Source organism: Muntiacus reevesi, chromosome 1 (assembly GCF_963930625.1).
Source record: "Muntiacus reevesi chromosome 1, mMunRee1.1, whole genome shotgun sequence".
In the NCBI taxonomy this organism is placed as follows: Eukaryota; Metazoa; Chordata; class Mammalia; order Artiodactyla; family Cervidae; genus Muntiacus; species Muntiacus reevesi.
The window spans coordinates 186,736,439-186,751,213 of record NC_089249.1 but is presented as its reverse complement, the minus strand read 5'-3'; the positions used below and the strand labels follow the sequence as shown (position 1 = coordinate 186,751,213).

Genomic DNA, 14,775 nt, shown 5'->3' with positions numbered 1-14,775 from the left:
GTCTTTTTGTATCTTATTGTCCATAATTTGCCCCCTGTATACATACATCCCTGCAGGTATTTTTAGTCCCTTATAGTTTCTTTGCATTTTGTTGCTCCAGGAGAGGTTTGTCTAGGTGCAAGCACTGCAGGAAAGGGTCCCAGGTCCCGTGTCTCGGCCTGTCTCAAAGTTAATGCTGAAGAGACCAAAACCCCACACCACCACCACCCCTCCTTACCTAGACACACAACAATGACACTGAGTGTTAACTATTCCTTTATTAGGTGGTGAGGGAACAGGGGGCTGTACAATGCAAGGCCTGGGGACTTAGCTACACAGGGATTGTGACCAGAAGCTATATTACAAAAATAGCCTACAAATACTTCTATTTTGCCCTGGGGCTGGGCCAGGGGAATACCAGGAAGAAGAGGTGCCAGGCAGGCAGCTCCTTCTCTTCCTGCAGGCCCACTGTTTACAGGGAGACAAAGTAGAATGCACACATCTCCCCTGGTCCTCATATTCCCACCAGCCACCCCACCCTCCCAGTTCCCAAAGGAAGAAGGCCCACACCCTAGGATGGGGGTGGGGGAACTGTGGGCGGGCTCTCTGGGCCAGAGGGCAAAGCTCTAGAATAAGTTCCATCTGGAATGCAGTGAAGTGAGGGAGGTGGAGCAGGGAGGAGGCTCCCAAGTCTCACCCGACCCCTAGCCCCGGAGGGTGCGCCCAAGGGTGCCTACTTGGTACACACCAGGGTTGTGTACTTGGTACACAGGAGCCCGGTCATGCCTGTGTACTTGGTACACAGAATCCAGCTTGGCCGAATGGGCCCACAGACTCAGCCCCACGGGGGCACTGGGGGGGTTCGCAGGGGGGCAGAGAGCATCTCCATATATATATTTTGTAAAAAATAATAATAATAATAAGTTTGTTTAAATGAATTTGTTTCTATACAAAATGTAAAAAAAAAAAATAATAATCCACTTGTGTCAGAGCAGGAGGAGTGAGAGAAGGGGGCCAGAGAAGGCAAGAAAAGGGGGGAAGAGAGAATGGGGTTGGGGGGGTATTGGCCACAGGATGAGGGGGGAGGCAGGAGGATGTCCTAGACTCACCACAGGACCCAAGGGTGAGGGTCAGCCTGCACCCCTTATAAATAAAGGAAGACTGAAACCCTAGGCTGGTGACCTATCTTGGTCACACTGCAAGGAGAGAGGGGTGCAGGAGAAAACAAGAGACAGAATGAAATGGACTAAAAGGGGAGACAGAGAGAGGAATCATGATGGGGTGCCCCTTCAGCCTCCCCAAATCCAGGAACTGGGGAGCCCTCAGGCCAACACTTGCCTCTTGGGGGTGACTTCAGGCGGGGGCCCTAGCTGGGTCTGGGCCTGAGCAAGAGCGCCGGGGACCGACACGGGGAGCGGCTGGGCCGACAGCGACCCAGCAGCTGTGGCCGTGGCCCCGGTGGCAGTGGCCGGGCTGGGCGTGGAGTCAGACCAGTCCGAGAGTGAGGGCGGGGAGGGGCTGGCCCAGTGCTCGGGGGACTCGGGGGATGGGGTCAAGTAAGGGTGCTCGCTGGGGACCCGCAGGAAGCGGGCCTTGGGGGGGCTGCCGTGGGCCCCAGCCACTGCGGGGAACTCCTCGCCGTGTCCTGGGGCGGCCAGGTAGGGCGGGGGCCGCTCCTGGGGGGACACGGGATTCCCGGGGTTCAGCAGCTGGGGTCCCGGGGCCAGCGGCAGCAGGAAGGAGGGGCCTGGAGGGGCGGGTGGGGGCAGCCGGGCCCAGTCGAGGGGTACGGCCACGGGGTTCAACAAGCCCAGGCTGAGCACGCAGCCCCCAGGGGGCTGGCGCCCTAGACCCGCCCGGCCCGCGCCACCCAGCTGCGCCAGAGACACGGCCGTGGCCGTGGCGGCCGCGTAGGGCCCCTCGAGGGGGAAGCCGCCAGGGGACGCGGGGGGCCCGCCAAAGGCCCGCGGGGAGTCCAGCGAGTCCACGGGCGAGAGCGTGACCGAGCTGTCGGCCAAGGGCCCCGGGCAGGCCAGCGTCAGCTTCTTGCCCCGCCCCCGGGTGCCCTGCGGCCCCAGCCCCGCCTTCCCCGGGGGCCTCCGGCTCTTCTTGGCCCCGGTCTGCGCCACCTTGAGGCCGGGGAGGAAGGCCCCGGGCGGGCAGAGCAAGGGCCCCAGGCCGTGCGGGCCAGGCGGGCTGCGGGGCCCGCTGGGCTGGTCCAGCAAGCGCACGATGTCCTGGTGCAGCCTCTCCTGGGCCACGTCCCGGGGCAGCCTGTCCAGGTGGTCTGTGATCTCCCGGTTGGCAAAGTGGTCCAGCAGCAGCTTGGCTGCCTCGAAGCTGCCCTCCCGGGCGGCCAGGAACAGTGGAGTCTCTTCCTGTGGGGGCCCGGGAACCCAAAAGATGTCAGGGTCACGAGTCAGGTTAAGTCCTGCCTAACATCACAGAGGCCTCTATCTCTGAGGGAAACAGAGCTAAGAGTTCATACTCTGCAGCCAGACAGACCTTGATTGGAATCTCAGTTCTGCCTGGGGGAAAAACTGGGCAAGTTCTTTCCTTAAAGCCCTGTTCATCCAGCACCTATTAAGAAACTTCAGGGTCCAAAGACAGGGTGAGGTGAGTGAGGCACTCACCTTAGGCACAGAATTTAAGGGGGTGGCGAAAAATTCTGTTATCAAAATAAATGGTATATAATGCAGTTTTTATAGTTAAGATTAATGCAAAAAATAATAATAATCCATAACAAATATAGCATGGAAATTTTAGATAAAGATGGAATCTACCCCTGCATTCTTTTGAACCTCATTTTTCCATTGGTGAAATGAGAGTAATACCACCTTGCAAGGGTTTTCAAACAATAGTCATAATAGCTATCTTTTGTTGCGGATCCGCTAAGCGCTTTACAAAAGGATTAGCTCACTGAATCCTTGGAAGAGGCGATGAGGTGGGTACTGTTGCTTCTCTGTTTCAAAAATGTGAACAGAAGTGCAGAAGAGTTAAGTAACTTGCCCAAGGTCACCAGCAACTGCCATCCACTTCCCACTCTGATCCACTATTGAACCTCTTGGGCCCTGATCCCACACCGGAACGCTGGCTACAGGCAGGGTGAGTGTCCCCACCAGCCTCACCCAGTCTCCTCTCTGCTACCTGTGGCGGCTGTGCCAAGGCTGAAGGTGATCCAAAGGCTGGGGCTCACCTTGCTATCCTGCATGTCCTTGTTGGCTCCGTTTTTGAGCAGAGCCAAGGTGGCCTCCACGTTGTTGACAGCTGCAGCCCAGTGTAAGGCCGATTTTCCTACGGAAGTGAGGAGAGGTCAAGGTCAGGACCGACTCACTAGCTGCCCCTCCCCCACGGGGGGGGGGGGACAGGAAGTGTCTAGAATATGGGCTGGGATGCGGGGGGGAAGGGAGGGGAGGCTTACCAGAGTATCTGAGTACCTGTGTTTGGGTCCATGTGTGCACTTTCCATATTTGGTGTAACTTTCCATATTTGGGGCATATTATGTGGGCCTCACTAAGTTGTACATAGAGCTGTGCTGTCCAATGCAACAGCCAGTCACATGTGGTTCTTTAGTTTATATAAATTACAGAAAAAAAAAAGGAGTTCCCTGGTAGTGTAGTGTTTAAGATTCCAAGCTTTCATTGCTATGGCCCAGGTCCAATCCCTGCTCAGGGAACTGAGATCCCATAAGCTTCACAGCATGGCAAAAAATAAATTAATTAATTAAATTGGTGTCAAGACAGTTTAATGGGGAAAGGATAACTTTCTCAACAGATCGTGCTGGTGGGCTTTCCTGGTGGTTTCACGGTGGAGAATCTGCTTTCCAATGCAGGAGACACAGATTTGATCCCTGATCTGGGAGGATCCCACATGCCTCGGAGCAACTAAGCCTGTGTGCCACAACTATTGGGCCTGTGGTCTAGAGCCCAGAAGCAGCAACTACTGATGCCCTTGAGCCTAGAGCCCATGCTCTGCAACAAGAGAAGCCACCACAGGGAGACGCCCACACCCTTCAACTAGAGAGGAGCCCCCAGTCACTGCAACTAGAGAAAACCCACACACAGCAATGAAGACCCAGCACAGCCAAAAATAAATAAAATTATTTCTTTAAATGGTGCTGGAACAACTGGATCTCCACATGCAAAAGAACAAAGTTGAACCCCTACCTCACACCATATACAAAATATAATTCAAAGTGAATCCAATACCTAAATGTAAGAGCTCAAACTATAAAACATTTAGAAAGAAACACAGGAGTAAATTTTCACAAGACCTTGAATTAGGCAAAGGATTCTTAGATATGACACCCAAAACACAAGCAACAATAACAACAAAAATAGATAAACTGGACATAATCAAGATAAAAAACTTTTGTGCTTATAAGGACATCATCTAGAAAGTAAAAAAGAAAACCTATAGGGAAATTCCCTGGCAGTCCAATGGTTAAGACTCCAAGCTTCCACTGTAGGGCGTGGAGGTTCGATTCCTGGTAGGGGAACTAAGGGCTTGCCTGATGGCTCAATGGGTAAAGAATCTGCCTGCAATGCAGGAGACACAGGAGACTCAGGTTCAGTCCCTGGGTTGGGAAGATGCCTTGCAGAAGGGAATGGCAACCCACTCCAGGATTCTTGCCTGGAGAATTTCGTGGACAGAGGAGCCTGGTAAGCTACAGTCCATGAGGTGGAAAGAGTCAGACATGACTGAGTGACTAACACACACAAGGACATCACCTAGAAAGTAAAAAGAAAACCTACAAGAACTTTCCTGGTGGTCCAATAGTTAAGACTCCAAGTTTCTACTGCACGGAGTTGGGGGTTTGATTCCGGGTTGGGAAACTAAGATCCCATATGCCCTGGGGTGCAGTCCCCACCGAAAGAAAACCTACAAATATAATAAACCTACTGTATGTTTGATAAGAGACCTACCTAGAATATATGAAGAACTCATAACTCAATCATAAAAAGACAAACAACTCAATTTAAAAATGGGCAAAGAATCTGAATAGACATTTCTCCAAATGTATACAAATGGCTAATATATTTAGAAAAATGCTCAACACCATTAGCCATGAGGGAAATGCAAATCAAACCACACTGAAATACTAAATCACATCCACTAGGGAGACAGTACAAAAAGACAGAGAAAAACAAGTTGTCAGTCGGGATGTGGTGATATCGGAACCTTTTTTATACACTGTTGGTAAGAATGAAAGATAGGGCAGCCACTGTGGAAAACAGTCTGGCAGTTCCTCAAAAAGTTAAAAAGAGTTATCATGTGACCTAGCAATTCTGCCCCTAGGAATACATCCCAGAGAAATAAAACCATGTCCACACAAAAACTGATACATGAATTCCACAGCAGCATTATTCATAATAGCCAAAAAGCAGAAACAACCCAAATGTCCATCGGTGGATGAATGCATAAACAAGATATGGTGCATCCACATAATAGAGCATTATTTAGTCATTAAAAACAAAAAAGGGGGTTTCTCTGTGTGTTCTAGTGGTCAAGAACCCAGTGGTTAAGAACCCTGCCACACAGGGGACATGGGTTCAGTCTCTGATCTGGGAGGATCCTGCATATGGTGGAGCAACGAAGCCTGCGCAGCACAGCTGCTGAGCCTGTGCTCGAGAGTCTGGGAGCTGCAACTACTGAAGGCCGTGAGCCCTGCCGCCCGTGCGCCACAGCAAGAGAAGCCCATGCACTGCAACTAGAGAGGAGCCCCCACTTACCACAACTACAGGAAGCCAGCAACGTAGACCCAGAACAGCCAAAAATAAATAATTCAAAAAAAAAGAGGGAGTTCCCTGGCGACCTAGTGGTTAGGATTCTGGGCTTTCGCTGCTATGGCTGGGGATCATTCCCTGTCAGAGAATTGAGACCCACAAACCTTACAGTAAGGCCAAAAAATAAACAAAAAGCAATACTGGTACATGCTATCATGTATGTACCTGCTATTTGCAGGCTCATGAACCTAGAAAACATCACGCTAAGTGAAAGGAGTCAACCAAGAAAGATCACATATTATGTGATTCCATTTATATAAAGTAGAATACACAAATCCTTATAGAGAGAAAGTACATTGGGAATTGTCTAAGGGCCACGGAAAATGAGGGGGTGTGGAGGGGTGATGGCTAAGAGGCAAAGGCTTCTTTTTCAGATGATGAAAACATTCTAAAATTTATTGTGACAAAAATAAAATTAAATTTATTGTGATGATATTTACACAACTTTGTGGTTATACTAGGGGGCTTCCCAGGCAGCGCTAGTGGTAAAGAACCCAGCTGCCAATGCAAGAGACATAAGAGATGTGGATTGGGAAGGTCCCAGTGGAGTAGAACATGGCAACCCACTTCGGTATTCTTGCCTGGAGGATCCCAAGGACAGAGGAGCCTGGCAGGCTACAGTCCATGGGGTCACAAAGCGTCGGACATGACTGAAGCCAACTTAGCACACACACAGGTGGTTATACAAAAAAAAAAAAAAAAAAAAAATCACTGGATTTTACACTTGAATGAATTGCATGGTATGTGAATTATATGTCAATTCAGCTATTTTTTTTTTTTAAGGCAAAGCAAAGGTTAAAATATTCAATGAAATAAAAGACTCAGTTCTTTGTTCGCCCCAGCCACATTTCAAGTGCTCAGTAATCACCATGCGTTGCCAATAGCTACCATATCAGATAGCACAGACCAAGAGTATTTCATCATCACAGTTCTATTGGCCAGTGCCCTTCTAGAACCATATTTCTCAAGCAGGGGTGATTTTCCTCTCTGGGGCATTTGGCAATGTCTGGAGATATTTTTGGTTGTCACATCTTGGAGGTGGGGTGCTACTGAGATCTAGTAGGTCAAGACCAAGAACGCTACACTGCACAGGGTGGCCCCCACTGCAAAGGATAATCCAATCCCCCAATGTCAGTGTTGCTGAGATTGAGAACACCTGGCTCCAAAGATGTTTCTGAGAGTGCAAGTGTGTCTGTGGTCATGTGAGGTTCTCTAGACACAAAGCAGGTTGCTTTTGGGCAAGCAAGCCACCTCCAAGCAAGAAGTGATCCCCACCTACAGACTGGCTGATTTGCAAACTTTACACCAGTAGTCCAGCAGGTGGCACCAGTGTACGCTCTTCTAACAAAGCAGATGGCAAGATGGAAAGAACAGCATGCTTGCCTGCTTCGTCCTTCAGTCGTGTCCCACTCTTTGTGAAACCATGGACTGTAGCCCACCAAGCTCCTCTGTCCATGGAATTTTCCAGGCAAGAATACTGCAGTGGGTTGCCATTTCCTACTCCAGGGGATCTTCTTGACCCAGGGATCGAACCCATGTCTCCTGTGTCTCCTGCATCGTCAGGCAAATTCTTTACCACTGAGCCACCTGGGAAGCCCCATGGGAAAAGGCACCTTTTTCTAAATCACTTCAGCCAATATAGGCTAATGGGCGTCATTTTTTAAAAAATAAATGTATGAGAGTGTAAGTCCATGTTGAAACCCTGTTATGAGTGCATGGGTTTCACTGACCGGGTCTCAGTGTGGGTGTGAGTTCACACCAAGTTAGGGTCCCAGTGACACTGTCTCAGCCCCCACCCACCGCCACCCCCCACAGCCTACCGAGCTCATCCACAGCATTGACATCAGCGTGGCTGGCGATGAGCTCTTCCACCATGCCCTCCACTGCCAGGCGGGCTGCCAGGATCAGTGCCGTGGAGCCATCTGCCATGCGAGCATCCAGGTCTGTAGAGCGGTTCCGGATGAGAATCTAAGGGAGATGGGGGTGCAGCAGGGGGAGTCATGGCAAGAACAAGGGAACAAGAAGCACCCCCAAGCCCTCTGAGGACCCCAGCCAATGCTTCCCATGGAACCAATGGTTCAGGGAGCAGCTACTTGACGCTAACTCTACACTCATATATCCCCATTTCACAAATGAGAAAGATGAACTCTGACAGACAGAACTAGGGCTCAAACCCAAGTTTGTCTGACGTGTGTCCCAGCTCTCAAGTCCCAAGAGGCAAGCCGATCTCACCTGGAAGACGCCCTGGGCATCGGCAGTGACAGCTGTGTGCAGGGGGGTGCGGCCAGAGTGGTCCTGGGCATTGGTGTCTGCCCCAGCATCCAGCAGCCGCTTGGCCGCGTCAGCCCGGGCATAGCGGGCAGCCAGGTGCAGGGCCGTCTCACCAGTACGATCGGTCCGAGCCCCAAGCTGTGCCCCCTGGCAGATCAGGTCTGAGATGATGCTGGCTGATGTGTCTTCTGCCTCATCCTCCTCGGTTGGGATTGGCTCCAGGGCTCCCCCACAGAAGGAGGCCAGCATTAGAGGGGTGAAGCCATCTGTAGGGACCAGGAGTGTGTCAGAAAGGGGGCGGACACAGGGCCTTCCCGGGGAATACGACACTGCATTAGGAGGAAGTGCACTGCATTAGGAGGAAGTGGGATGTGTGGAAGTACAAGATCGAGGGGCCAATCCTCCCATCACACACACGCACACTCACACACCTGGCACACACACACACTTGTGCCAGGTACCCCGAAGCCAACCCAGGATGAGGCTTCACAAGCGTTTGGTTTGTGACAGGAGGCCTCCTAGGCAGTAGGGCACACAGAACGAGGGAGAAAGTCAAGCAAGTCAACGATGACCACATTCCTGGAGAGTTATTTCAGCCTGAGTTATTCCACTTTGTCAGCAAAGGTCCATCTAGTCAAAGCGATGGTTTTTCCAGAAGTCACGTACAGATGGGAGAGTTGGACCATAAAGAAGGCTGAGCACCCAAGAATCAATGCTTTCGAATCATGGTGCTAGAGCAAGGAGATCAAACCAGTCCATCCTAAAGGAAATCAACCCTGAATATTCAGTGGAAGGACTGGTGCTGAAGCTGAAGCTGAAGCTCCAATACTTTAGCCACCTGATGTGAAGAGCTGATTCACTGGAAAAGAACCTCATGTTGGGAAAGATTGAGGGCAGGAGGAGAAGGGGGCAATAGATAATGAGATGGTTAGATGGCATCATTGACTCAATGGACATGAATGTGAGCCAACTCCAGGAGACAGTGAAGGACAGGGAAGCCTGGTGTGCTGCCGTCCACAGGGTCAGGAAGAGTCAGACACGACTTAAAGTCTGAACAACATTTCAGCCTGATCCCAAAGGGGGACTCTGAAAGCTGAGTTGTATTCAGAGTTGTAATCTAGCTTGAGACAAAGGAGTTGAGCCTTTCATATACCTGCATCCACTGCTTAGGAGCTGCACTGAGGGACACAAAATACCAAGTACCTGGGGGCCTAATGGGAGTCCAAAGAGAGCCACAGGTGCGAGTCATCTGGAGCAAAAGCAAAACAGAGCTGCAGGAGGCATATTATAAAATGTGGCAAAGACAGACCCAAGAGGATTCAGACACCACGGTCTGCTCTATTCTGCAAGAGCATTTGCTCTTGTTTTCCTTAGGAAGCCACTAGCGCCCCATTCTCCATTCTCAAGCCCTAGGTAAAGGCAAATCCCCCACGCAGGGACAGGCATATAGCCCAGGCCTGTCAATCTGCATGTTCCAGGCCCCAGGCCACACTGATTGGCCCACACACGGGGCACGTGACCTTAGACCATCCAATCAGAACTCATCCTGGGAGGACTTCCCTGGTGGCCCAGTGACTAAGAATCTGCTGGCCAAGGCAGGGGACCCGGGTTGGATCCCTAATCTGGGAAGATCCCACATGCTGCGGAGCAACTAAGCCCGTGTGCCACAATTCCTGAGCCTGGGTACCCTAGAGGCGTGCTCCGCAACACAAGAAGCCTCGGCAACGAGAAGCCCCTGCACCGCAACTAGAGAAGACAGGTGAGCAGCAACAAAGAGCCCACACACCGCAAAAAAGACCCAGTGCAGCCAAAAAATTTTTTTAAATAAATGAATAGCTTTCATTGTCCAAAAATACAATAGTTTGAGCATCAATAAGAATGTGTGTATTAAATTTAAACATAACAGCTACATATTTTAGAAAAAAAAAAAACCTCATCCTGGGACTTTTGCTGTTACAGATGAGAAAAAGGTTTTGTAATGCCTGCAGGAGAAAGACGGCCTGGACTGGAACCAAAAGCTGACAAGTCCAGGATCCAAATGTGCCTGAGCTTCTGTTTACAAGAGCCAGTAAATAAATAGTTTTACTTAAGTTAGCTTGAGTTGGGCTATTATCACTTACGACCAAGAGTCCTGATTAACACACACACCCACAGACAGACAGCCAGACATACCACCCAGCTGTCCCCAGAGCACAGACTCAGATGGAACCTCTGATGAGCAGGATGGATCAAGGGCATTCGGGAGACAGGGGAGCCATCACTGACCTGGACCGCGCACATTGACATCCATGCCATCCGCATCTGCATCGCCCTGCGGGGGTGTCAAGGCCATGGCTGGTGCCACTCGGATGTCGGCGGCAACCAGGTGGTGTTGAGTCCACTGGCGGCAATCCACAGTGTCCTCAGTCCCCACACCAGGTTCCTCCACCTGGAGGCACAAGGACCCAGGTTCTCACAAGGAATTGGGAGACACAGGGACCATCTGGGCATTCTCACAAACTTCTCTCACAGAGATGCACACATGGCGGGTGCCGAGAAGCCATTAACGTCATGCTTGATAGGGACTTCCCAGGTGGTTCAGTGGTAATGAATCTGCCTGCCAGTGCAGGAGACACAGGTTCACTCCCTGGGTCGGGAAGATCCCCTGGAGGAGGAATGGCAACCCCCTCCAGTTCTTGCCTGGAAAATTCCATGGATAGAGGGATCTAGTAGGCTACTGGAGAGGGCAATGGCACCCCACTCCAGTACTCTTGCCTGAAAATCCCATGGATAGAGGAGCCTCGTGGGCTGCAGTCCACGGGGTCACTAAGGGTCAGATGCGACTGAGCGACTTCACTTTCACTTTTCACTTCCATGCATTAGAGAAGGCAATGGCAACCCACTCCAGTGTTCTTGCCTGGAGAATCCCAGGGACGGGGGAGCCTGGTGGACTGCCGTCTATGGGGTTGCACAGAGTTGGACACGACTGAAGCGACTTAGCAGCAGCAGCGGGCTACAGTCCATGGGGATTGAAAAGAGTCGGACACGACTGAGCGACTGAGCACACACAGCAGGACTAAACAGAGCCTAATCAAATCAGATCTGAACTTAAGGACCCAGGTGGGGAGTTTAATTTCATAAACAGGGAGAGCCAGGTGACGGACAGTTAACCGGAAAAGGTCCTGGAGGATGGGACACCCTTCAATGTGGATTTAGTGTCTGACACTGTCCCTTAGTAGGCTTGTAACCCTAGAATTCTGAGCTTCTCATTGGTAAAACCAAGATGATGCAGTCAGGGACTTCCCTGGTGGCCCAGTAGTTAAGGATCTGCCTGCCAATGCAGGGGACATGGGTTTGATCCCTGGTCCGGGAAGATTCATTATGCCTCGGAGTAAATAAGCCTGGGCACCCACAACGACTGAGCCCTCGCCCTGGAGCCCATGCTCTGCAACAAGAGAAGCCACTGCAATCAACAGCCTGCCCACTGTAACTAGAGAGAAGCCCTTGTCTCCACAACTAGAGAAAACCCACTCAAAGCAACAAAGATCCAGCATGGCCAAGGATTAACTAATTAACTAACTTTTAAAAAAAAGAGAGAGATGATGCAATAATTCCACAATACCCACATAAACATTCTGCACCATATACTTAACACCCACTTTTGGATGAGAAAGTAAGGGGGAAAAAGCCTGAGGCAAGCAGATTTCTTTAGCTGTCATTTGCAACAGAAGTATCCATTTTAACAAACATTAAAACACAGGCAGGAGGAGAAGGGGACCACAGAGGATGAAATGGTAGGATGGCATCACCAACTTGATGGACATGAGTTTGAGCAAACTCCAGGGGTTGGTGATGGACAGGGAAGCCTGGTGTACTACATACAGTCCATGGGGTCACAAAGAGTTGGACACAACTGATTGAACTGAACTGAAAACACAGGAAAAGGGAGGAGACTCCCTGGTGGTCCAGTGGTGGGGACTCTGCACTTTCATTACAGAGGGCCACAGTACAATCCCTGGTCAAGGGACTAAGAATCCATAGGCCATCCAGTGCGGCCAAGAAATACATAGGTAGGGGAGAGGCAGCTAAGCATGGAAGTATATATCAATAGCTGCTTTATAGCATCCTCACAAAGATGAAATAAGAGGTTTTGTGTACATCCCAGACATTCAGCAAGCTTCAAAGTATGCTAGCAGGAATCTGTTATGAATTGTGCTACCCCCAAATCATATGACATCACTTTGCCAACAAAGGTTCATCTAGTCAAAGTTATGGTTTTTCCAGGAGTCATGTACGGATGTGAGAGTAGGACTATAAAGAAAGCTGAGCACCAAAGAACTGATGCTTTTGAACTGTGGAGTTGGAGAAGACTCTTGAGAGTCCCTTGGACTGCAAGAAGATCAAACCAGTCAATCCTTAAGGAAATCAACCCTGAATATTCATCAGAAGGACTGGTGCTGAAGCTGAAGCTCCAATACTTTGGCCACCTGATTCAAAGAGCTGACTCATTAGAAAAGACCCTGATGCTGAGAAAGACTGAAGACAGGAGAAGGGGGCAACAGAGGATGAGATGGTTGGACGGCATCACCAACTCAACAGACATGAGTTTGAGCAAACTCAGTGAGGTAGTAAAGGACAGGGAAGCCTGGCATGCTGCAGTCCATGGGGTCGCAAAGAGTCAGACACGACTTAGTGACTGAACAACAACAAAAATCATATGATGAAGGCCTAATTCCCCAACATGACTATATTTAGAGACAGAGCTTTTAAGGAAGTAATTAAGGTTAAATAAGATCACAGGGGTGGAGCCCTAATCCAACAGGACCAGTGGAAGAGGAAGAGACACCAGAGTTCTCCCTCATTCTCAGCACACAAAGAGGAAAGGTCATGTGAGGACACAGTGAGAAGACACATTCTCAAGATAAGAAGAGCCAATCCTGCCAGCACACTGATCCTGGACTTACAGCCTCCAGTGTGTATCTGTGCCTGCTAAGTCGACTCAGTTGTGTCCGACTCTGTGCAACCCTATGAACTGTAGCCCACCAGGCTCCTTTGTCCATGCGATTCTCCAGGAGAGAATACTGGAGTGGGTTGCCATGCCCTCCTCCAGGGGATCTTCCTGACCCAGGGACTGGACTCACGTCTCCTGCCTCTCCTGCACTAGCAGCCAGGTTCTTTATACAATCAGCGCCTCCTGGGAAGCCCCAGCCTCCAGAGGTGTGAGAAAATAAGTGTCTTGTTTGAGTCACTCAGTCCGCAGTATTTCATTATGGCAATGTTCGCTGACAAAGACAGGGCCCATGGTGTGGCCCCTGGACAGGAAAAGACTAGCCAGGGGTGTTCTCAGGCAGGACATGCTGGACTAAGGTGGCCACATCAGAGAGAATGCAGAGTCACTCTCTGGGGTAGGGGATACCCTCTGGAAAGATGCCAGGAGCAGGATGGGGTGGTTGCCGTGACTGTTCTCCGGAACCAGGGACAGCGGGGATTCCCCTGGCTCTCCCACTGACCACTGGACCCCCACCCAGGACCCTGACGGCAGGGGTCACAGGAGGGAACACAACCTTCAGTCGCTTGGCCTCCGGGCACTCTGTGTCCATCCAGTCGGTGGCCACCTCCCCCATCAGACTCTCACCCTTGGCCATGTTCCTGTGGGGACGGTGGGGAGGGGAGAGGGACAACGGGGTCAGCAGGGGCAGGGCCCACAGGGTCAAGAGACAGGGTCTAAGGACAGGATGCAGGATTCGGTCAGGGTTGCAGGGGATACTCTCAGGGGTTGTGATGGGTGACAGTCAGGTAGAACTGGGGAAGGAACAGGAGTCAGCGGTCAGAGCAGTTGTCTGTGGGACAGCTGAGGGTCACAGGCATACAGCAAGGGTTACGGCAGATGACATCATAGTCATGGAAGACAGAGTTATCCTCATAGCAGGTGAGAGATGTAGCCAGGAATGAAGAGGTTGTGGAGAGGCAGCAGAGAGCACAGGGTCACAGGAGAGGTAAATTCAGGGATTAGGACAGGGTTCGGCTGGAGTCTTGAGGGGCCGGTCAGGGAGGTGGAGGTCATGGCCAAGGCCAGGACTGAGGATCCTGGGGAATGAGCACTGAGTTGGGGTGGAAAGGCGGTGAGAAGTCAGGTCAAGAGTCAGGGTAGGTTATTCTTGAGGCTTTCAATGGCTAAGTCAAATATCTCTCGGTAAATGTCACAGCGCACTTGCAAATATGTGGGTTATTTTAAAATTTCTTTTGATATTGATTTCTAACATGATTCCACAGTGATAAGAGAACAGATTTGATATGATTTCAATACCTTTAGATCATGACATTTTTACACCTTGTTTTATGACCATGGGTATGGGCCAGTATCTCCTGGTTTATAGTCTATGGGAACTTGAAGGTTTTGTTCCCTACTGTTTTATGAAAATTGTATAATCTTAATTATGTTGAATTGGCTCATACTGCTTTTCAGGTCTACCAGATCCCTCTGCTTTTCTGTCTATTCATTCTGTTAATTTTTTGAGTTTGATATTGAAACTCCAATGAAAAATCTTAATTTATCTACTTAAAAAATAATTGTAACATACAGTGGAACTATATGTAACTTTCTTCTGTATTTTCCAAGTCTCCTATATAAATGTGCTATCATACTTTCATAAATTAAAAAATTAAAAATTAAAACAAACAAACAAAAAAGTCAGGGTAGGTTAGAGCCAGAGGTGGTGCTGGGGCTCATAGAGGATAGGATCAGGGGGTCCAGTGAGGG

The 14,775-nt window shown here is 50.2% G+C and overlaps 1 protein-coding gene across 1 annotated transcript in view; it reads right to left on the bottom strand.

The window, feature by feature from the left end:
- Positions 1-238: 238 nt before the first annotated feature.
- Positions 239-14,775, bottom strand: part of NOTCH3 (notch receptor 3) — a 39,282-nt gene continuing 24,745 nt past the window's right edge. The window contains exons 28-33 of the mRNA XM_065917561.1: positions 13,580-13,664; positions 10,302-10,464; positions 7,998-8,302; positions 7,586-7,733; positions 3,176-3,273; positions 239-2,357 (exon numbers count right to left, since the gene is read on the bottom strand). Of these exons, the coding sequence (XP_065773633.1) occupies positions 1,302-2,357; positions 3,176-3,273; positions 7,586-7,733; positions 7,998-8,302; positions 10,302-10,464; positions 13,580-13,664 (1,855 nt within the window). The 3' untranslated portion in view covers positions 239-1,301. The remainder of the gene's footprint in view (positions 2,358-3,175; positions 3,274-7,585; positions 7,734-7,997; positions 8,303-10,301; positions 10,465-13,579; positions 13,665-14,775) is intronic.